The sequence below is a fragment of the Monomorium pharaonis genome, chromosome 4, assembly GCF_013373865.1.
Source record: "Monomorium pharaonis isolate MP-MQ-018 chromosome 4, ASM1337386v2, whole genome shotgun sequence".
Classification (NCBI taxonomy): Eukaryota; Metazoa; Arthropoda; class Insecta; order Hymenoptera; family Formicidae; genus Monomorium; species Monomorium pharaonis.
The window spans coordinates 15,703,132-15,726,756 of NC_050470.1; the positions used below are offsets into that span (position 1 = coordinate 15,703,132).

General features: G+C 37.6%; 1 protein-coding gene across 1 annotated transcript; it reads right to left on the bottom strand.

Moving 5' to 3' along the window:
- Window positions 1-316: 316 nt before the first annotated feature.
- On the bottom strand, window positions 317-23,625 carry LOC105831060. The gene is made up of 4 exons (XM_036285758.1): window positions 23,326-23,625; window positions 21,321-21,432; window positions 17,935-18,005; window positions 317-526 (listed from the first exon to the last, which is right to left on the bottom strand). Exons 2-4 carry the CDS (start codon window positions 21,430-21,432, stop codon window positions 509-511), a joined length of 201 nt encoding a protein of 66 aa, XP_036141651.1. The 5' UTR covers window positions 23,326-23,625; the 3' UTR covers window positions 317-508.

Genomic DNA, 23,625 nt, shown 5'->3' on the forward strand with positions numbered 1-23,625 from the left:
CATGACTATACGTACTAGCAGCTTAACAGCTCGTGAACCAAAACGAACAATAACAAGAACCATTTCATTTCTTAGCGACGACCACAACCGTCCACTGACATCGGCGATCGATATATTGATTTTTTCTAACAAAACTCGCGTTTACAACGGAGTTCACACGCAATAATATATACATTCTCGTGAAAGGTGCACACTCCCCTCCTTTTTTATATAATCAAACCCTCGTAAATAACGTGTAGCATAAGTATAACAATAAATTTTTTTATATAACTCATGTTTTTATATAAAAGAATTAAAAGGAATGTGAAACGGGAAATCATTAAGATATAAGTTGTGTGTAATTAACACATAATATTTATTTTTACATGTTTGTAATTTCTCAATTTTTAAATCCAATGCAAGTATTTTATAATCTAATGCTTGGTCATACTGAAATCCTCCTCATATGATTTATAAATATGAACCAAAGTTGCATTCATATTTATCCGAAAAAGAGTCCAAAATATTTTTATGCATACATGGCAATCTAAAAAAGTAAAATTTTATATATGAAAATATATACAACATATTATTTTATTAAAAATGTTTAATTTAATTCCTAGAAAAAGTTTGTGCAGTTTTACATCAATTATAACGAATGTAATTTATAATACATTATCAAATTTATTTAATATATACATATATACACATAAACAGGGTGATTTAAAATAATTACTCGTCCTTTAATATATTTGTAATTGAGTTCCGACATAATTTTTTCTTTGGCAACTTGGTTTTTAAGTTATAAGTAGAAACAGCATATTATGGGTAGGATTCAGAAGGTAGGCAGAAGCAAAACAATTGACTATTACACCTTGGTGTTTGTTGTGCTTAGCTGACATACAGCACACACACTTTCTCTCTCTCTCTCCTCCTCCTCCTCCTTCTCATCTCTCGCTACGAAAATATTTGTATATCAATTTAAAAAAGTTATAACATCTTTTAAATAAGCTACTCCGAGACCGGAGGTCAGTGAGCGCCTCAAATTCAGGCGCTATCTTACGGTGGCGGGATGATGTAACAAACTCTGTAACGCGGCGAACAGCGACCGCGACCGACTCGACCAACCAACTACCGGGACGCCACACGGCATAACCCCGTCATAAATTTTCACATTCGGCCAGAACTACAACCGTTTTGGCCGCACCCGCGTTTATCCCCGACCGACATCTCGATTGTCGGGATGCTGAGCGCGGAGGGGAGCCGAGGATCACCGAAGGTCCCCGATCCGCCGTCGAGAGCGGTATAAAAGGCCTTTACTTTTCTTCAAAAAATAGCGTCACTTTTCTCGCGCTCCGGTACCCAATTGTCCCGATTCGTTGGATATCTGTGAGGAAATTCTCTCGAATGAAAACTAAAGTGGAGAATTCTCCGTCTTATTGTTAGCCGAGCGTTCTTGGCTTCACTCGACTCAGTTTCTTTTTTTAAGCCGGCGAGCAGAAGAGATAGAGCGTTCTCTATCACTTCTAAGTGTTCTCGAGATCCAATCTAACGATATTGGATCGTTCCCGAAAACCCTGCTCACCTGCGAAAACACGCAGAGATTCCGCAAACGCTGTTACCCCACGTGCACTCACCGCGGAAACATCGGGCCTAGCATGACTACCGCGCGCTTGCGCCGCGCACCCCGCGACGACCTATCGCGATTCGTAAACAGTGGAATCGAAACAAAACCACTTGTATATGCGGGTCAACCACTGTAAATATTTTAAATATAGAATGTATAAATAGCTAAACTGTCAAATATAAAAACTGCAATTAAGAGAAAAAAATCCATGTCTGCTGTCTCAGACCTGCTTGTCCTGGATTTCGACGAGTTAGATCGTGCGAGAAAACAGGTCGTTGCAATATACATACATTGGCGCAAAAAAAAAACGGAACAAAAATTTTAACCGAATTTTTAGGCAATTTTCAAAGTGACGTAACTTTACGAAAAATTATCCAAATTACATGACCTTTTCTTAATTGAAGAGCAAAGAATCTACTTTAAAAATCTCTAGGCGAAAGTTTGACTTGTTAAATGTGACTTTTTTATATCTCACGAAAATCAAACATATTTTCTTTTATTAAAAAAGTAAAAGTTTGTTATCATTTTTCACAAATTTCTCGTTAAAATCTTACTAATATTCGATACGATGTTTTTTGTTAATTATATATGAGTTTGATGTTTAATGTGCACTACGTCAAGGTTGATGGTCGGATTTTGCACATCACGTGGCACTGAAATTTATCGGTGGAAATTTACATTTACTGATCTGAATATAGCGGATAGGTGACGCGCCAATTTCAGTGAAGTCAACAAAAGATTCGCCATTTTAGCAACCTGCTCAGATCAGTGTTTGCACTGCATTTTATGTAAATGTTTATCGGTTTATATGTATGTGTGAATGTACATGTATGTGTACTTTTGTTCAAATCTTATTTGTTGTTATACTGTGATGACTGTCATCAGTCCCGGGGTCGACTACCCGCCTCACTACACGAAACTTGGCGTTTTCAGATGCCTTTCCCGAGAGCCTAATATTCCCCACGGAAAACCATTGTTCCCATCACTGGGAACATATGGGGATTGTTGTAAGCCAAGTTACAACCGATAGATTAGTATTGCGAAACGCATTATTTTTCGAAAAGACGTTGCGAGAAGCAACTTTCGTAAGCTTACAACATCGCGATATGGAACCGCTCGGAAGCAGTTCCGTATCGCCCTAGCAATAAGTAACGCTGCACAATTAAACTGCGAGGCTTATCGCGTTCCAGTCGAAAGTCTCGCGGAAGCAACCGACACACGGTCATTGGCCTCTAAAAGTCGCACTAAGCCAGCAAGTCATCTAGCTATATATGTCAATACGCGCAGTGACCGGGTGGAGAGTAACTAACAACGTCCGAGCTACGTCGGTTTACTACACGCTTATCGCGAGTGTCACCTAACACCATACGTGCAGCACAGCTGATTGTAAATTAGAGACAAGAATAAAGACCGAAAGCCGAACAAGCAAGAAGCCATCTTTTCAATCAACCTACGAATCCTCTGCCCTTCGGATCCTAACTTCTAAGGCAGGTGAACCCCAGATCTATCTCGGGAAGAACTCCCGTTCAGATCAAAACGCTCACAACAAGATTGTCGCGACAGGTATATAAGCCGGACGCAATCAAGATGAGACATCCAGTCTTGTCCCAGATCCTTTTCTGATTTCGCTGACAGAGAAGGTCCTAGTCCCTCTGTAGCCTGGTGCTAGCCAGTCTTCGGCATCCTCATATCTCGGCCAATGAAAGAGTCCTCGCTCTCACGCCGCTGGTTCTAGCCGGCATTCGGTCATCTTTGACTCTCGCAGACGGAGTAGATCCTGGCCTCTCCGCGACCTGGTGCTAGTCAGTCATCGACCTCCTGACCACCTCCGCGCTTCGCGACGCGAACCGCGATACAAGCTGCTGCGCACTCACGCGCTCCCACCCGACCGACGCAACTAGCATAATTTATAAATATTGTAAATATCGCCATAGGTTAAGTATTGCGCCTAGGTTGAGATTACAAATAGGATAAGACTTGTATGTGAAAGGACTCCAATAAAGAGTTGTTTAACTGATTTCGGTGTGCGCAAGTTGGTTTCCCCCCTTCTCCTGAATTCTGGCACCCGTCGAGCCTGTCCGAGGCGTTCGGAAAAGGCGAACCGTCACAATACAAAAAAAAAGAAAATTGCTGTTTTTTAGAAACCGAATTACTTAAGTCAAATAATTTTCAAGTCAAGGCAAATAATACGGAAAATTGTTGATAAATTTTTTATGTCTAGAAAATCACTTACTAATATTCAGGTAGCCAGTAAATAAATTTTTAAAACTTACTGTGTAGGAGTAAACTGTTTGTTTACAGTAAATTGATACGTTTTCGTATATTCGAAATACAGATTTCAAAATAATCACGTGCTAAAAAGCAGCAAGTGAATTTTAGTTCTTGAATAACAAACCGCAAAAGTTATGCTTTGTTTTGAAGAAAATTATTTCGTTTATACAGGATGTTACCGTTTTATTCGGCAGCAAATAAAATTAATGCCAATCTCCTTTGCTCGATTAACTTCGCGTATTTCCGTCAATGAAGGGAGAAAATAATTAAGTAATATTCGACAAAGACAGACTTTAATCACACAACGAATAATACAAGTATACGAGAATACAATATTTTTACGGTGAATACTGTCAAGAACTATGTGTGTTTCAGTCACGGTTCTAAAGCGGACTGATTACACAAACATCTTCCCTCGTTCGCGAAATAAGAGAGATGTTAAGGGGATTCTAAAGTCATCTGTTTTACCGACAATTTTTATCAATGCCAATCTTTTTATTGCATTTACAGAATTAAAAATTCTTTTCTACAATTAAAGTATAGACGATGTATAGTGTACGGACGTAACAATTTTATACGAAAAACCAAAAAATATTTTATAATTGTCGACGTCTGGCGTGGACTCGTAACAAAATGTGCTTGATATAAAAGTTGTGCACCTTGTACGTATAAATCAAGTCAGGTCCGTACACAAGTGAACATGAAAGAACAATACTATGCTTTTAGATTGAGCGTAGGCGTCTTAATAAAAAAGATACGCATTGGTAAACATTTCGTGTCTTAAAAGAGCAATATGAAAAGTTTTTTTTAATTTTTGGTATGAAATTTAATTCATAAGCTGATATTAATACATAAACATTAATTCTGGAAAAGGGTTTCTAAATCTATAAAATGACTCTACATTATCGACCTCGATCAAGTTTGACAAGCAGTTTAGCATCCTCTTAACGGGTGACATAGTAACAGTCAATTAACGTCGAACGCGAGGATTTGCGTTCACAACAACCGGCATAAGAAATTAGGCAAATAGTGGTGCCCATTGTCATACCGACGGTGTAAAATCCTCTTAATAATCCTCAATAACTCTTTCAATAATAATTTTTGATAGTATTCTCATTTTCAAACGGCCGAAACACAGAATTAACTTTACCAAAAATCAGATCGAACTTTTGTCTAGGAATTCTTAAAGTAGAGTCTTTGCCCTTTAATTAAAAAAAATTTAATTTAGATAATTTTTCGCTATGTTACGTCACTTTGAAGATTGCTTAAAAATTTGGTCGGAATCTTTGTCCCGTTTTTTGCGCCAGTGTATATACATATATATGTATTGTGACGTGACAGCCGCAGGCTGCTGTCCGTCACAAGGGCCTTCATGGCCCTTACGCGTTAACATCACGCGAGTCCTGCGTCCTCCCGCTCGAGAACGGACGCGAAAGTGTGTTATCTCGTATTTTTGTGTGTGTGACGTCCTGTGTCTTGTCCGTTCATTAATCGTTAATTAATCGTTCATTAATCGTTCATTAATCGATTTTTGCAAGCGCTGCATCGCGAGTGCGACGGGAATCGGTGGCCACAGCAATCTATCTTGTAATTTTCGGACGTCTCGTCTCGACGGAGAACCTTCACGGAGGTCGCAGAGTGAGCGGACATCGAGGGAATAACGGAGACCCTTTTTGAGCGGGGGTCCGTAAGTAATACCGCCCTTATCTTGCCTACAATTTCCATCTTGTGAGAATTCCGATACTGCCGCCGAATCACGCTTTCAGGATCCAGCGAAGGCACGCGAGACCGGTGTCCCGACGAGGCGACTTCAGACCCGATCCCGCATAAGTTCCGGCGGAGATCGCGACAGCTTATAATCAGTAAACGCCCTCGTCGAGGAGGAGATAATGTCCCGATGGCGGAGGATGCGCCCGGCAAGAAGAGAAGAATCTGCCGCAGAGGAAAGCGCCAAAAATTTTCGTGCACGGGGCCCAACAGTATCGACCACCGCGCTTGGATCAATCAGCAAGCGACGGCGTGCACGCTACGCGTTGCGCGAAAATCGATTTTGGAAAACCGCGGCCAATAAGAATCCGGCTTATCGGAGGCAAGGTGGGGCGCGTCGCCGAGGGAGCGTCCCAGATGCGCACAGTAATAAACGGACACAGCAGGCTGAGTGAAACGGACACAGACCAAATGCGCACAGACCAAATACGCACGGACCAGATGCACACGGACCAAATGCGCACGGACCAAATGCACAGAGACCAAACGGACACAGTAACCAACAAACTTACCACATGGGTTGCGACTTTTCGGGTACCTCTACTGAGGGGGGGAGGGGGGCGAAACCCCCCTTACACCCCTCCGTGTGTGTGTGTGTGTGTGTGTGTGTGTGTGTGTGTGTGTGTGTGTGCGTGTGCGCGCGCGCAAAGCATTCTCTGCACCACATAGGTTTGCGACTATGCGCATTTGGTCCGTGCGCATTTGATCCGTGTGTATCTGGTCCGTGCGCATTTGGTTTGTGCGCATTTGGTCTGTGTCCGTTTCATTCAGCCTGCTGTGTCCGTTTATTACTGTGCGTATCTGGGACTCACTCGTCGCCGAGCGGCCCCCGCAGGATCCAGGATCCCTCAGTCGAGCTGCGGACGTTATCTTGTCGGTGTGTGCGATCCGAGGTCCCGAGCTGTGAATCTTGTGAGGACGCAGAAGCCGGAGTACATCCCGATCCGGACAAGGCCGAGACGAAGAAACCGGCTTGGTGAGACGAGCGTCGTATTAGAATTGTAAAGCCACCGATTTCGCGATTGGGCGACTCGCGAAAGAGTCACGAGAGTATTACGATCTTGTAGTCATTTGATTAGAGTCACGAATTTATTGAATTATCGTTGCTTCGCCCGATCGCGCCCGCCCGCATGGATTCGCTCCGTGCTGTTCGTTTCGTATTACGATTACGTTGCGTATGCGTCCCGATCCGCAGCCGAGTCAATTGTAATTTCGTCTTGTAGTCGTGTCGCAAGTTATTAACCGCGCTGTGAATTGTCGCATTTATAATTTATTGTTAGTAAAATTTGATTTAATCTGTCGCATCGGCATCGCGAATTTCTGTTAATTGCGCTCTTGTCCGATTTCATCTCATTGTTTTGTACCGTCTCGTTGGCGAGCTCATAAGATCTATCGCGCATGTCATTCGCGAGATCTTGTAACGTGTGGAAGAGCACGAGTCCGTCGCGTGTCGCGCGAGCTCGGAGTTGCTGTTCGTCCCGATCGCCCTTGGCGACACTGTTATCCAAATACTGTTATCGGGATCCACCAACGTTTGGCGTCCACCAACGACGCAGGATAAAACGTAGACAAGTCGGAGAATTCCCGCATACGCAAAATAATTCGTTTCAAATCTGCCCCGCGTTTGTCAAACTTAATTCCGAGCGGTCCTCCGATTGTATCACGCGCGAATTACCATTGCCACTCAACGAAGTCTTGTAATTTTATATCACTTGTTTTCAAATATATTTGTTAATTTTTTTGTTAAACTTGTGTTGTCTCGATAGTTCTCTTGTCTTCCCGACTCCATCCACCCGCGCCGAACCTCCCCCTCTGCCATTTTAGGGCTGAGTAGCTGGATATCGGAGCCGCCGACGCCTGATCGCCTATGAGGCTTATTCTTTTCGTGACTTTGTCCATTTAAGCGCAATCTCCCGTGGATTGAGAGAAGAGTGGTACGCTCAACGTACCTGGCGCCCAATCGAATATCTTGTGGGAAAATTTACAAGAAAACGGTCGCCCCGACATCCGGACCGCGACCAGGGACGAGTTGACCGTCGCTCGCGAGCGCGGTTATGGTATATAAATATAACTATATATACGTATTAACTTGTAAGTATTTTGTACATGTGTACAAAAAAGAAAAGAAAATATAGTATTATTGCCTATTATATCGGTTTTGTCCATTAGGTATCCATTTTTGTTTTACAAAAAACTTGGTTATTGCAAAATTCATAACAAAAACCGTTACATTATACAATAGAAAATACTTCCTAGTTTGTATTTATGTTTCTAAAGTTTTTTTTTAGTTTTTCCCTGACGGAAAAACTTTTACAAAATTCTAAAAAAACTACAAAAATTTACAAAAGTGTTCCAATTCTAATATTTTTATTAGAAAAATTTTATTAGAAAAAGACATTTTTAGAATTTTGTAGAAATTTTTCCGCCAGGGTTGTTTGCAAAATTATTATAATCTGTTAATATATATCTATATACTTTGTCCAACAAAAAAACTATTTAGGAGGAGACGAGTTTTCGTAGGTTTTTTTATAGACCAATTCATGTAGGAGTAACACCCATCACACTGTCTTACGATTCATGCTGCACCAGTCTCAGCCATGGTAACGCGAGGTCTCGAAATGTTTTCTATTAGCACAACAGTAACTATTAAAATGCCCATCGAATGACTCGATTTCATATTACGAATGCCTTTTTATTCTACTTAAGTTTTATTTAATTTACTCAAAACGATAGCAAAAGATAGTAGAATATTGCCAGATGTTCAGCAGCGCATTATTATCATCTTTAAAGAAGAAGAAACAAGGCCAGGTAGAAAATAAAAAATAAATATTGTTTGCTTTTCTTTTAGGAGATATAAATTGATACATGTTACTTCACTTGAGCATAAAATGTGATGAGGGGATATAATTGGTCAATTTTTTTTGTCACGTTCAACATGGCCACGTTCGGAATGGCCACGGGATATATTGCACGAATTTCGATTTGCTCACATTTGAAACGGCCACGTCCGAAATGGTAACGTTTCAAATGGCCACGTTCGAAACGACCACGTTCGAAACGGCCACGTTCAAAATGGTCATGTATGTTTTACTTGACATGCACAGCGGTCATATCCTCATGCTTCTTGGTCACAAGCGCATGCTCTGTTTAGCACAAACCATGCAAAAATGCGTGATTATCAAATATATACATACGTATTTTAACGACTATCTTGTTTTGTGTAGAAAATCGCAAACTCATGTAGTGCAGAGAATGCTTCGCGCACGTGCACACACACACACGCACACACGCGCGTGGGGCGTGCAAGGGGCGTGTAAGAGACGTGCAAGTCTCTTGTCTACCCTGTCCAAGTCGCTAACCCATGTACATTGTATTGAAAACCTGCAAACACATGTGAACTTTACACTGTTTGCAATGTACATGGGTTAGCGTGCATTTTTTCATGGCTTGTACTAGGCAGAGCATGCGCTTGTGGCCAAGAAGCATAAGGATATGACCGCTGCGCATGCTCAAGTAAAACATACGTGGCCATTTCAAACGTGGCCGTTCCGAACGTGGCCGTTTCGAATGTGGTCGTTTCAAACGTGGGCAAATCGAACTTCGTGCAATATATCCCGTGGCCATTCCGAACGTGCCCATTTCGGACGTGGGCAAATTGAACTCCGTGCAATATTTCTCGTGACCATTCCAAACGTGGCCATTTCAAACGTGGTCAAATTTACGCGTGGCCATTTCGGACGCCAAATGTGATATACCCCGATGGTCCAACTTGACAAGAGTTGGACAACACGGACAAATAAAAAATGTATTCCAGACAAATTTTTGATTGAATAGAGATAATTAAACAAATTTTATACATCTAAACGTCCAAATATAATCCGAAATTAATATAAAATGTCTAGTACTTCGTGTAAGTTTTGTTAGAAACTGTTGCAAAAATACTGAAATTATGATCAGGTCTAGATTATTCAATATATTTGGATAAAATCCCTCTAAATTTAGTCCAATATTTAAGAAATTGGTCTCTTTTATAAAAAAATTTGTAAAATTAGTCAAACTTTAATATTAAAAATTGTAAGGTAATAATTTGTCTAGATTATAACTGTTTGTCTAAAAAACAAACGCTTACATTTGTTGAGAATGATCCATGCTCCACGTGCACGCGTTTGTAAGCATAGTTTGTAAACAGTAACAAATATAGTAATATTGTGTACTCTATGGCACGTACATGGGTTTTTATTATTGCTTAGATATCTGTGTTGATCGATGGTTAATCTTATACTCGGCGCGGTGAGTCTTGTTCCGGTCGTGCTCGCTCACACATGATACAATAAAGCTACAATGTTAATTGAGTCCGTCTCGTCTCTCTTTTCCGAGCAATTTCCAAATGTCTATCCCACTTTCCTTAACAGGTTATGGACTCAGGTGTTATGAGAGCATAAAGGAAATTGCGTGACCTGGGTGACATGATAAGATTTTTAGAATTACGCTTGCAGCACGTGCACGGTGATTTTTCGCCGCATAGCACCGGAGCTATTGCGTGAAACGAATCACCTTTGTGCCTAATCACCTGTGCCACTGCAAAGGAGAAGGACAAATTGCGATAAATTAACGCACATAAGCGTCAAATATGCTTCTCCTCATGTAGAAATTCTATGAATATAAAATTAATTCAACCGATTCTGTGGTCCCGCACGTGGAGAAAATTCAGAACATGGCCAAGCAATTGAAGAACGTTAACGAAACAGTATCCGATGTCGCCATAATAACGAAGATTCTTGGCAATCTACCATTAAAATACAATGCTTTTATCACCGCGTAGATAGTGTGAATCCTGAGATGCAAATCATTTATGTTTTGCAGGAGCGGCTAATCAAGAAAGAAATGCGACTTGCAGCTGAGAATGACACGAGTGCATTTGACAACGATTAGCAACAGGAAGGAGAAGAAGCCCGAGAATTCTGGAAAAAAACTAAAAGAACACAGAATACTTTTATTGTAAACGAAGAAACCATTACGCGCAAAATTGTCGTAAGAAAAAAACGTGATGAAAAGGATAGTTCAGACACGGACAATTGTGCTTTGTAGTTGAGAACTCCGATCGTGGAAGAAAACCAGTTTCCACACACGACAAACGACAACGGCACGCTTCTGAGTGTAGAATAGCCGACCAAAGTAGTACAGAGGTAGGTCGCTTGGCGATGGAGAATCGAGTCTTAGCGGCCGATATAAGGCTTGTGGAATTCAAGCATAACTCACACGAGATAATTTCTTTAAGAGACAACACCACTTGTGAGGTCCGCGACACGGGGACTGTGCTTATTGAAAAAAAAATGTAGACAACGTGTGGTAAGAAAGCAGGATTGAAAATGTTTTCTACGTACCGAACATCCAAAAACATCACTTCTCGGCGGAGCATGCACAACAAGGAACTATGAAGTTCACTTCAAGGATCACAAAGATACAGTTCTGGTGGACGGGCGTGCAGTTGCACATGGCGTCAAACAAAGAAATAATTTTCCAGATGCTCTTCAAAGTCAGACAGGCCAAGGAAACTAACGTGACATGTAGTGATCTCAAAGAGTGGCCTTCACTTGGACACAGTACAATTGGACACAGTGCAAATGGACACGGTGCAAATAAACACAAAATAACGTACACGTTTCAAATAACGTACACGTTTTATTTCGACACAGAAATTTTGGACACAATAATTTCATTTTTGGACAGTGTAATTTCACAGTAATTTTATTCAGCAATATTCACCTGGTATCTTGCCAATATTTGATAGAATTGCAATTTCACAAGTAATATTGTTGCTGAGTAATCCGAAGTTGAGATTGCTCTTGGTTTGATGATTCGTCGATCTTTTTGTTGATGTCTTCTTGACGGAGAGAATTCCCAGCAACCACTGTTACCGATTCTAGCTTGGAAGAGCCAGCTTGGAAGACTTATGACCAGATGTTTTAAGGTTGAAAAAGAAGAAATAAGAGGAATCAGCAGATCAATCGGTAACAGTGGTTGCTGGGAATTCTCTCCGTCAAGAGGACATCAACAAAAAGATCGACGAATCATCAAACCAAGAGCAACCTCAATTTCGGATTACTCAGCAACAATATTACTTGTGAAATCGCAATTCTATCAAATCACTGGCAAGATACCAGGTGAATATGGCTGAATGGGAAACACCATCTTCCTTCGAGGCGGTTAATTCAAAATACAATGCTGAAGAATGGCGTAAAGCAATCAAAAGGGAGTTGGAGTCTTATCGAACAGAATGAGATGTTGTCGCTTGTGCCTGCAGAAAAAAATAGAACACCTATTGATTCCAAGTGAATGTTCAAAATGCAACGCACGGCTTCCGGAGACATTAGTCGCTTCAAGGCACGACTATACGCAAGAGGGTTCCTTCAGAAACCTGGTCTCGATTATAACGAGATGTTTCTTCTGGTCGTGCGATACGACTTTCTTCGCACGTTCCTGGCACTGATCGCACATGAAGACCTCGAAATGGTACAGTTCGACGTCAAGACAGCGTTTCTTTACGGGGAACTCAAGGAGAACATCTTTATGAAGATTCCAGAGAGTCCAACGTCCCAATTGAATTGAGAGGATGTGTGTGCAAACTATGGAAATTACTCTATGGCCTTAACGTTCTGCCTACACATGGGGTTACGGTAACCCCAGTCGATTTTGAAATGCCCGCTACTTAAAAGTATTTAGCAAGGGGATGCTGGGACAAGGGGGGGGGGGTAGTTTGAACTGTACTCTACTTATTTCTCTTTAGGCGTTGTCAATGTTTTGAAAACAACAAAAGTAGGAGCATCGAAAGTGTATGTTGGAGTTACAGTTACCCCGTGTGTAGGGAACGTAACAAAAAATGGAAAAGTTCCAAATTTAAAGGATAAGTAAAAATTATTTTTTTGTTCATTACGTATCATTTACGCATACAGTACTTATATATATTATCAATGTCGCGATCACTTTGCGAAAATATGCTGCAATTGTAGCATTACAGATTAAAAAATTTTTCTAACAAAAAAAATCTTTTGTAATAAATAATTTTTGTATTAATAATTATGTGTTTGTGTATTAATAATTATATTTTTCAAATAAATATTACTATTTTCTTTTACTATTGTGTGTAAACTGCATTCATTTTTTACTAAATTTACATTATGAAATAAATATATTTTTTGAACAGAATAAAAAAACTGACAATAGATTCTTAAAGTACAACTCTTCCCCTTTCCATTGATCACCATTTTAATTACTTTATCTATTTTTTTTTAAATAAATACGGGCGTTTGAAAAAAAGGCAAATTTTTACAAAAATTTTTCGTTTTTTTCTCATTTTTTTCAAAAAATTTGTTTTCTTTTAATATCTTCAACTTTTCAGCCAAAACCATCATAATTCTGAAATTTTTTCCTTTCAATTAAAAAAAAAAAGTTAAAATTGATTAAATACATTTGGAGATATAAGTCAATGAAATTTTGGGGTTAGCGTAACCCCTGTGTGTAGGAATCGGGAGAAAAATAAGGTAGGCAGAGGGTTAAACAAGCAAAGTTCTCATTTTTTTAAACGTTTTAATTTTTGTAAAAATGAAGCAGAGAAGTGCATGTTTCGTAGCAAAATTAAAAATTGCAACGTACATCTTGCGTTGTTTGACGATGGCATCATGCCAAGTCGACAGATAACTTAGACTGCATTATTCAAGCTCTGCAAAGAGCCTACGATATTACATTAGAAGATTAAAGTGTGTTTGCGAATATGTACATAAAAAGGAATCGCGAAGGGAAATCGATATTTCCGCATCAGTGAGTGTATGTAGAAAGTGTCATAAATAAATTTGGCATGATCAATGCTGGAGCCATAAGCATCTCTGCGGATTCTCACTCTTATTTGCGACCAGCCAAAGAAAAAGGCTGTTAACTTAAAACACCGTTTAGAAAAGCCGTCAGATTGCTACGTCTGCACACTGCCAGTGGACCGATAACATGATCCTCTCATAAACAGAAACTTGTAACTCAGCACAACGAAAGCTGAGTACGTTGTTGCTGCTTCTGTGGCAAAGGAACCAATATGGCTCAAGCAGTTGCTTAATGATACCGGATATCAATGCTCTGAAACTACCGTGCTATTCATAGATAATCAAAATGCAATACGTCTCGCAAAAAATCTGAAGTTTTATAAGCGGTTAAAGCATATTGACATCCGCTATCATTTTATTAGAAAAAAAGTAGAAAGGTCGCGGGGCGAAAAATAGCACCGTTGCTAAGTGAATAGTGGAGTCCGCGCTCTGATTTTGTATAAAGAGAAGAAGAAGAAAAGGTCAGGAGACGTGAGAAAACGGAGTGCGGGTAAAAAGGAGGTGAGAAATAGACGGGCAATTAGAAGGAAGAAACAGGATAGCTGGGAAACATTCTGACGGAAGAAGGAGAAGTGGAATAGGAAGAATGGGAAAAAGAGTAGTTGACGTGGAAGAGGCTGGATGAGGATGGTAGACGTAGAAAGCGCAGAGAGGCTCAAAAAGGGCGCCGTGAGCAGGAGAGAGGATGAGAGACGGCGGAAGATATCGGTGGAAGTGCTTGGTAGAAAGCAATCGACATATTGAAGCATCGATCAAAGTTGATTCGAGGAGGAGAGAGGGAGGACAGAAGTGTAGGCGGAAGATTGGAATCGAGCCGTAAAGATTAAGGAGGAAAGTTGAGCACGAGGAAGAGAGGTCAAGAGACAGGAAAAAAAGATAGATGAGAGTTCAATCGTAGGAGTTTTGATACAATAGATAGAGAAGGAGAGATAAAGTGAAAGAGGAATAGGGAAGCATGGAGAAGATGATAGGAGAATTGAGGGAGATAAGAATATATCTGGAGGAGTTGGTGATGGCACTGAGAGAAAGGTGTATGAAAAGAGGAGGAGATAGAGATGGTGGAAAAAGAACAGAAGTGAGCTTGGAGAGGGGAAAAAAAGAGAAAGGAGGTACAAAGGAAAGTGGAGGAAGTGGCAGGAGAAGAGAAGAAGGAAAGGCGTGGCACGGAGGTGAGCAAGAGGAGGTCAGGGGTAGAAAAGAGAAAGAGGCAGGCGACAAGGAAAAGGAACAGAGAAAGAACCAGGAGGAGAAAGAGAGGAGGAACGAGGAAGGAAGAGAGGAAAAAGAAAGAAGAAGGAAGAGAAGAAAAGTGGAAAGTGAAATGCAGGGGCGGAAGTAAAAAAAAAGGAGGCAAAGGAGGAAGGGAGAAGGAAAGGAAGGGACAAGGAGAAAAAATAAGGAACTGGGCGGAAGAGGAAACGGATAAGAGGAAGGAGGAACGGAGGAGGAAGAACGGGAAGGAGCTGGAGGACAGGCGAGACGGAAGCCCACGTCCCGTTTGCCCAATATTAGCTACGGTCCCGATTGGCCACGTCAATATTGGCCACGTAAATGTTGACCACGGAGTGGATTGGCCACGTCAATATTGGCCACGTCAATAACGGCTACGCGTCAATATTGACCACGTCAATTATGGCCACGTCAATAATGGCCACGTCAATATTGGCCACGCGTCAACATTTCCCACGCGTTAATATTGCCCATGTCAATATTGCCCACGCATCATTATTGGCCACGTCACTACTGTACATGGGTTTGCGACTTGGACGGGGTGGATGCGGGAGGGGGACCAAAGGCCCTCCTTGCAACCCCCCCCCCCATGTGTGTGTGTGTGTGTGTGTGTGTGATGTGTGTGCTCGAAGCATTTTTCTGCACCACATGGGTTTGCGACTTTCCCCGCTAAACAAAAAAAATTGATTAATATTGACGTGGGCAATGTTGACGCGTGGCCAATATTGACGCGTGGGCAATATTGACGCGTGGCCAATATTGTCGCGTGGTCAATATTGACGCGTGGGCAATATTGACGCATGGCCAATATTAATTCGTGGCATAATAATAACGTGGGCAATATTGACATGGCCAATATTGACGCATGGCCAATCCACCCTGTGGTCAATCGGGATCGTGGCCAATATTGCCGTCGCCAATCGGGACCGTGGCCAATATTGATGTGGGCAAACGGATACCACTCGGCGAGACACGGAGGAGCAGAAGAGCGGGAAAACATTAGAGAAGGTAATGGAGAAAGAGACAGGCTGCAAGAATGGAAAGCAGGAAAGGGAGCAGGGGGAGAAGGAGGAGGTTGAAGAAGGAAGAGACGAGGAAGAGAAAAGAAGTAAGAAGAGAGGGAAAAGAGATTGGAATGCACAGGGGGAGAAACTGGAGAATTCAAAAAAGGAGCTAAAGGAGGAGAGGAAGCGCAAGGAGGAAAAAGACGAGGAGGCAAGAAGAGTAGGAGAAGAGTGGTGGAACATGGTAGAAGAGAATGAGGGTAAATGGGAGCAAGAGTGAAGAGGAGAAGTAGAAGAAAATTCAGAAGAAGTGTATAGGAAAGGATGAAGAGGATAAGAAGAGAGAAGATGAGAGGAGAGATCGAAAGGAGAAGAAGTTGGAAGGGGAAAGAAAAAGGGAGGGGAATCTGGTCTGGAGGAAATCGGGTCTAATTGTTAGAAGATTTAATGGACAAACAAGAAAAGAGAACGTTGTCTAATGAAGAATTATGGGTTGAGTACAGATGGTAAAGCTGGGACGAAAAGGAAAAGAAGTGGAAGGAGGAAGAGAAGGGTAAGGAGAAAAGGGAATAATGAGACATGGAGGAAAAAGGAAGGGTGATGGTGCGTTTTACTCGTTAAAAATTATACTTCCATGTACACTTGAAAGCTAAGTGAAATTTTTATATTAAATTGTTTAATAAAAGACTTTAAGCAAAAAGGTTTATGTTTTCTTATAAATAAATGAAACGGCTGCTTGTATTTTTATTATATTGAAAAACCAAATAAATAATTCAATTACTGCTATTTTCTGCATTAAAAAAATTAATTCTATATTTATTCGGAGCGGAGATAATGCTTCTTTTTTTTAAATTACTGTGACGTTTGTTAATAATATTAAAAGCTGAAATTTGAAAAACTGAGTTGTAAGGGAAGGCTAAAACTTCAATATGTTTTATTTACGGGAGCAACTGATGACAAAGTCGTTGAAACCAAATCTGAAGCCCATCTAACCCCATAATATTTTTATTTATTTGAGAAAAAACCAAAATTGGGGATAAAAGTAATTTGAATAGTAATTTGAATAGGTTAATAGGTTTATGGGTTCAGAGTTTGTAGGTTTATGGTTTATGAGTTCAGGGCTCATGTATGGGTTTATGGGTTTATGAATTCATCAGTAAACAAACAGTGTTTCAGGTTATTACGACCTGTTACTTGGTGTTTTATCCCTGATTTTGGTGTTTTTTTCTAGGATAAATAAAAAATCTGACATAATAAAGTTAAACAGGCTTCGTATTCAGTTCAACAACTTAAAATTTATAAGAAATACCTGGTTTGGTCCAAATAAACTTTTTAAAAAATTTTGTGGTTTCGTGTTATTTTTACATCATCGCAGAAATTTGAAAAAATCGACAAACCTTAAGGTCGTTATCTTCCCACTTTCCCTTATTTATAAGCATCAAGTCATAAATTATCACAAAGTGTCAGTTCGCATTTGATATTTGCGGTTAAGCAACATTGCCAGTGACTGATAAAAACACTGTTTTTCCGATTCCAGAAGTTAAATGTTATTATGGCTCGGATGACTGCACTTGCAAAATCATTTAAGAAAGTAAACAACACTTGATTTGTAAGTTTAGATGTATGAAAATAGTACAAATTTTTAAAATTTTTTTATTAGATTTGCTATCCTAAATAGAATAAATTAGACAAGTTTTAAACTGACTAAACAGCGTTTTTCGACAGTGTAGATAATATTTAAACAACAGACATTTGATTAAAAAGGGTATAAAAATGAGATTAGTGGACATGTTCTGATGTGCAAAACGCATCTATAAAACAAGTCTAATATAAGTCTAATTTTCGTCTATATTTAGTCAAATTGATCCACTCACATTGAGGGTAGTGTGTGTACGATACTTAATTTAACTTTACAAATTATTTTTAGTGTGCACAGATTGGACAACAACATAACATTTACGAAAAATTGGTATTCTTAATAAAAGAATAGCAACTTAAAATTACATAATTAAAATTTTTTTCATTTGTTCAATTTTTAATGAGCTGACATTGAGATAATAACCAAGGGCCTGGACGCACCATATATATGCCAATAAGGCGTTACGCTTTCCCCACTCTGCTCTACTTATGCGTGCTCTGAAATAGTTCTTTTGTTGGACAGTATATATATTAATATCTATCTTACCGTTGGATCATAATCATGGAAACATTTGTAATAGTCGTATGCTAACGCACATCCTTCCATTGATTTACTTACTGTAAAAATAAAAGATAAATAACAATTATATAATTATTATAATTTAATAGATAACAATTTAATAGATAAAAATTAATATGTACGAATATGTATTAATATAAAAAAGAATGCCCAAAATGGGATGTTTTTGGCCTTTAAACAGAACTGCACAAAGAAAAGAAAGACCATAAAAATAGCCCATTTGTCCATCCTTGAATTTAGACCTGGTACTAAATGATTGTTTATGATTGTTTATGAAAGCATTAATCCTCAAAAAGTTTCAAATTGAGCCAGTTTTTTATTCCCGAGATATGGAGGGTTAAAGTTGTTAATTTTACCAACTTGCGTATTCACTGTTTTAAGACATTGGAATAAAAAATTACATATGACCTTTTCGACCAGGTAAAACCGGGCTGGGTTAACCCATCAGGTTCTTTTTTTTCTAGAATTGGCCAATCACAGTTATTCCATTCTTCAGAAGACTGGCTGTGAGTGGCCTTATGATGTCATTAATCGCTCCCGAAGCGATTAATCTAAGACCGGTCGAAAACGCTGATAATAGTAGGTTTAGTAAACGTATTCATTTGGTGATGATATATATGATTTCTTCTAGATAAATATATATAATTATAGGATTTTATTTTTTAGGACGTTTTTTATTATCTTTTTCAGGATATTTTTTTCAATCAGCCTTTTTAAAGATTACAATATATGTGCGATTTCCCACGCGTGAAATCTGTTTCATCGGTCACTCGAAATGTTTTTAACTGCCTGGGCAGCAGAAGCGTTTAGCGCCATTAGCGCAGAAAAAATTGCGATCTCCAAGAACGCGGCAGAAGAAAACAATTCTCACTACAGTGCACACCGAGAAGTCTGTATCACATTTGTTTCAATAAACCAAATGTAGAATTTAGTTTAATCCATGCACGGCCATCTTTATTTTCAGGCTGTGGCACCCAATGTGGCAGCATTACATCATCTGTTAGTATCGAATGCGGCCGGCTATTTACATAGTCGATAATTACCATCTATTTGACATATTTATTGTTAAATAAATCCAATTAGGGGAGAGTGGGGTAAATACGGACGCCGGGTAAAACCGGACACCATTTTTGTATTTGTCCGCCATCTTCTTTTTCCAGTAATAGTGTACCGTGTACAAACTTGATACGCTCGATTATAAACAAATATTCACGATGATAGACTGTAAACACGTTTCAAGCTAAGTTATGACAAAGATTTATTACATATTCCTTCTAACTCTTTCTTATTATTTGACATTTAAATATCAAAAAATAAAATAAAGTCACTATTCCAATTTTCATAAATAATATTTTTAGTAAAAAAACACGTAATCACTTAAACGCCTTGAAGATACTACACGATTGTTTAGCAATTTTATATATTTTCAAGCATAAAAACTGTCTTAAAATAAGGGGTGCGTTCCGAATAAGCTTTCGCTAACTATTTTTTTAATTATAAAGTTGGTAACCTTTTAACTTTGTTTTGTTCCGTTACGAATCAGCTGATTCAGTTAAATTCATCGTATTTATTAATAAGCAAACATGAATATTGCTGTATTAAACGAAGCCTTATCAAAGTAGTTTACCTATATGAATCTGATATGCCCTTAATATATATAGAGCTATGTACAACTGCTTTCCTGCAGAAATAGGCATTCTGCCACAACTTTTTTCACCCTTTAAATCATCTCTTAATAACAATAATGGGTAATTAAAAGTCGAACGTCTCATTTTAATAATAAAAATTTTTATTATTTATTAATTTTCAATTTTTTAATAAAAATATTTTACATTCTATTACATATAATTATATACCTAAAAGATTCTCGAAATTCTTCATTGTTATACATATAAACAACAGTTTCAATAAAATTTGCAACTCTTGGTTTTTTATATATGGGTAATTAAAAGTCGAACGTCTTATTTTAATAATAAAAATTTTTATTATTTATTAATTTTCAATTTTTTAATAAAAATATTTTACATTCTATTACATATAATTATATACCTAAAAGATTCTCGAAATTCTTCATTGTTATACATATAAACAACAGTTTCAATAAAATTTTTATGTATGCAACGGTTTTTATTTTCAACCATATTAATAAAATTCATTAATTCTTTATCACTTTCATCACTTGAACTTGAACTTGAAAAGGCTTCGTTTAATACAGCAATATTCATTTTTGCTTATTAATAAATACGATAAATTAAACTAAATCAGTTGATTCATAACGGAACAAAACAAAGTTAGTTAAAGTGTTACCAACTTTGTAACTAAAAAAATAGTTAGCGAAAGCTTATTCGGAACGTACCCAAGATTTTTTACTATTCAATTCTTATCGCAATTAAAGAACTAGAAACATTTTGTAACAAAAGACTGTTTTGACATTGATCAATTTCTATTTTGTTTAAACGCAATAATTTTTTCAGTGACTATGTAGTATTAGATTAGATTTCATTTTTATAATATTACATAAAGTTAATACCATTTTGCTATCTGGTAAATCCTGTAAAAGAAATTGTTATCGTCAACGTTGTTTTTACACAAATACAATTTAGAAAGTAAAAACTTGAATAGCAATAAAATTTTATATATTTTTAATATAAACTTTAAATATCAAATAAATAAAAGTATAACAATGGAGAATAAACATGACTTTTGTATCTCTTCATTTTTTTCACAAAAATTTGCCAAATTTAATCTCATTTTGACTCATTTAAATGTGATATAAAAATGAAATAATTAATTTTTAAAAGACGGATGTTACAGTGTCATTATTTTAAATTGAAACTGTTTGATTAAAAATTTATTAAAATTAACAGCGAATACTATTCGAGAATATAAAGGTCGCTAATCACAAATCTGCAATTTGAATTTTAAAACTCAAAATGGCAGATTCAATGTGGCAGATAAAAATATAATATCAAATTAAAAAACTACATTTTTCAACGCGTTTTTTAAATCATTTTGTAACAAGAAACCGTTCACAGCTTAAACCAAGAATCCCAACGATGACAACACCCGACTCCATTTGTTTTCTCTTTTTTATTTTAAATTTTAAAATAATAATTATAAATTTAAATTATGTATAAAAGATCGTTATTAATAAAGTTTCGAAACTGAAGTACATCAAAATTTATCATTTTTATGTGCTTTTTGAATTTATCATTTTAAATTTTAGAAAGTTTGATAGTAAATTCTGATAATAGATTTGTAATCAGCGATTTCAAAGATCAAAATTTTATGGAATTTTATTTAAAAAAACATCCTCGTCCTTTATTAGTTAATAAATTATTAGTTTTGCTTACCAGTTGGATGACAATGTTTTATCGCTTCCATGACAGATGGTAAATATTCCTCCAATAACATAAGTTGAGCCATATTTATAAGAGCTTTTTCAATTATCTTGTCATTCTTCATCTAATGACAAAAAATATATATTCATCAAGGTCATATATGTTATTAAATTTTTCTTTATTGAAAACATAGTTGCTAATAATGCATAAGTTTCATGTGCAATCCCTTTAGTATTTAGTTAGTAGTTATTCGTTTATGGAGTCTAAAATTTGAAACTTAAATCCACTCAATTAAAACACGTACACACACATAGGCAATTTTATTGCTTTATTGGAAATATTTAATTAATCATATAATTATAAATAATTTTTTTGTAACTTGTTTTAATTTTCTTATACGTATAATTAAAGGAATCTAAAAAATTGTGTGTGTGTGCGCGCGCGTACGTGTGTGTGAGGAGGTATGACAAATCTTTATTTAATTCTTATGTGCACACTCGGGTACCTGAATGCCCATTTTGTCATATTTTTGCTTATAACTTGAATAAAAATTGAAATCTCAACATAAGCTCCGAATCCCTATTATTTAACTCTTTTAGAAACTAAAAACACACTGGTAATTCTTTTTAAATTTTTTGTACCTAAACTAAATGATGTTAAAGTACATGTGCTTAGCGGACACACCCGGGTATCCGGGTACCCACTAGATGAAAAATGACCTTTTGACTCAAGAATTAATTAATAACATTGATAGATATTTTATTGAGGTAACAGGGATTAATAAATAAACGATTACAATAATTTTTAAGATAAACCGGATAATATTTAAGTTATTTAGCGCAATCAATACATTTAATTATCGATATACAGTGTTCATCGCAGATAAGCTTTTTGCAAACTGTACAAAATCTTCACGTTTTTCTGCGTCCTTTGATCGTTTCTTTATAGCAAACATGGCAAGAACCTGTAATTGTTTTCCTACCAGTACTGTCTCGAAGTAGATTTTGTTCTTTTGAAACAACGGAAGGAGTAAACTGTAGTCCGATCACGCTCTCAATCGAAATTTTTGTAGTGTAGTTGCGCATTATTTGGCTATTCATAGAACAATCTTCAATAAAAAGTTTTGCCAGTTCCTCACTCAGTTGACGCATGAAAATACGTCGCTGATTAGTTTCCTTTTCAATTATTTTATTATTCTCATAATAAATTATGTATGAAGCAAGAGCGCCTACGTCTAAAATATTGAAAAACATAACAAAAGGCCATTTCTGAGTGCGCCTGTGTATGGTATATCGGGTTACCATTTGATCCATTGTATCTACACCAATTTTGTATTTATTATAATAAGTGATCATGTGAGGCTTTTTCTTTTCATCGTAGAGTATTCTTCTCTAGATTATGAGGAACCATTTGTTTTGGAATGTAAGACTTATTTTTTCTCAAAGTACCAACAATAGTTAATTTCCATGACAATAAATGTTTAGTAAGAGGTAAAGTAATAAAATAATTATTCATAATAATATTTCTTCCACTTCCTTCGAATTTTACTGCAAGTTCTTTTACAACTCTCTTTTCTTGATTTTTTTCATGAACATTTCCAGTTTTTTCTGTGTAAATAATCCCATACAAAGGGTACACATTCTCGGCATCACAAATTCACCAAATTTTGATTCCGTACTTAGCTGGCTTGGAAGGTATGTATTGCATAAAGTTTGTGTGGCCTCGGAAAGAATAAAGCTGCTCGTCAGTTGTCAAATTTGCTGTCAGCTTGTACATATTACACAAATTTGAATTAAACATTGTCCAAATATCACGTATAGAAGCAGCTTTATCCTGTTCTGTTCGTGTCTGACGTGTATCGACGTCGTCGAATCGAACAAATCGCGTGAAACAAAATCTGTTGATGCTCATTGACGCGCAATAAAGAGGGTACGAAGTACATTTCCACATTTCACTTATATGATCAACGTTTGAATCATTAACCCCAGAAGTAATTAAAATCCTAATAAACGCATACATCTCTTGTATAGTTATTGGCTTCCACGATTGCTGCGAATCCGGATTCTTCGCGTTATAATTATCACACATTTTCTTGGCTTTTTTTGTTAATATACCGAACAATAAGATCTACCATTTCGAGTATAATAATTTTTTTGAAAGTATCTCTTATTGATAAAGTTTCTGTAGATCTATGTGGGCCACTTCTTTGACGTAAAATATTGTGAGAAGGAGTTTGATGTACTTGAAACGGCGTCTTACTCCAAACGGTTTTGTCTTTCGTTACGCATTTGCATTTTCCTTCGTCTGTTGCCGATGC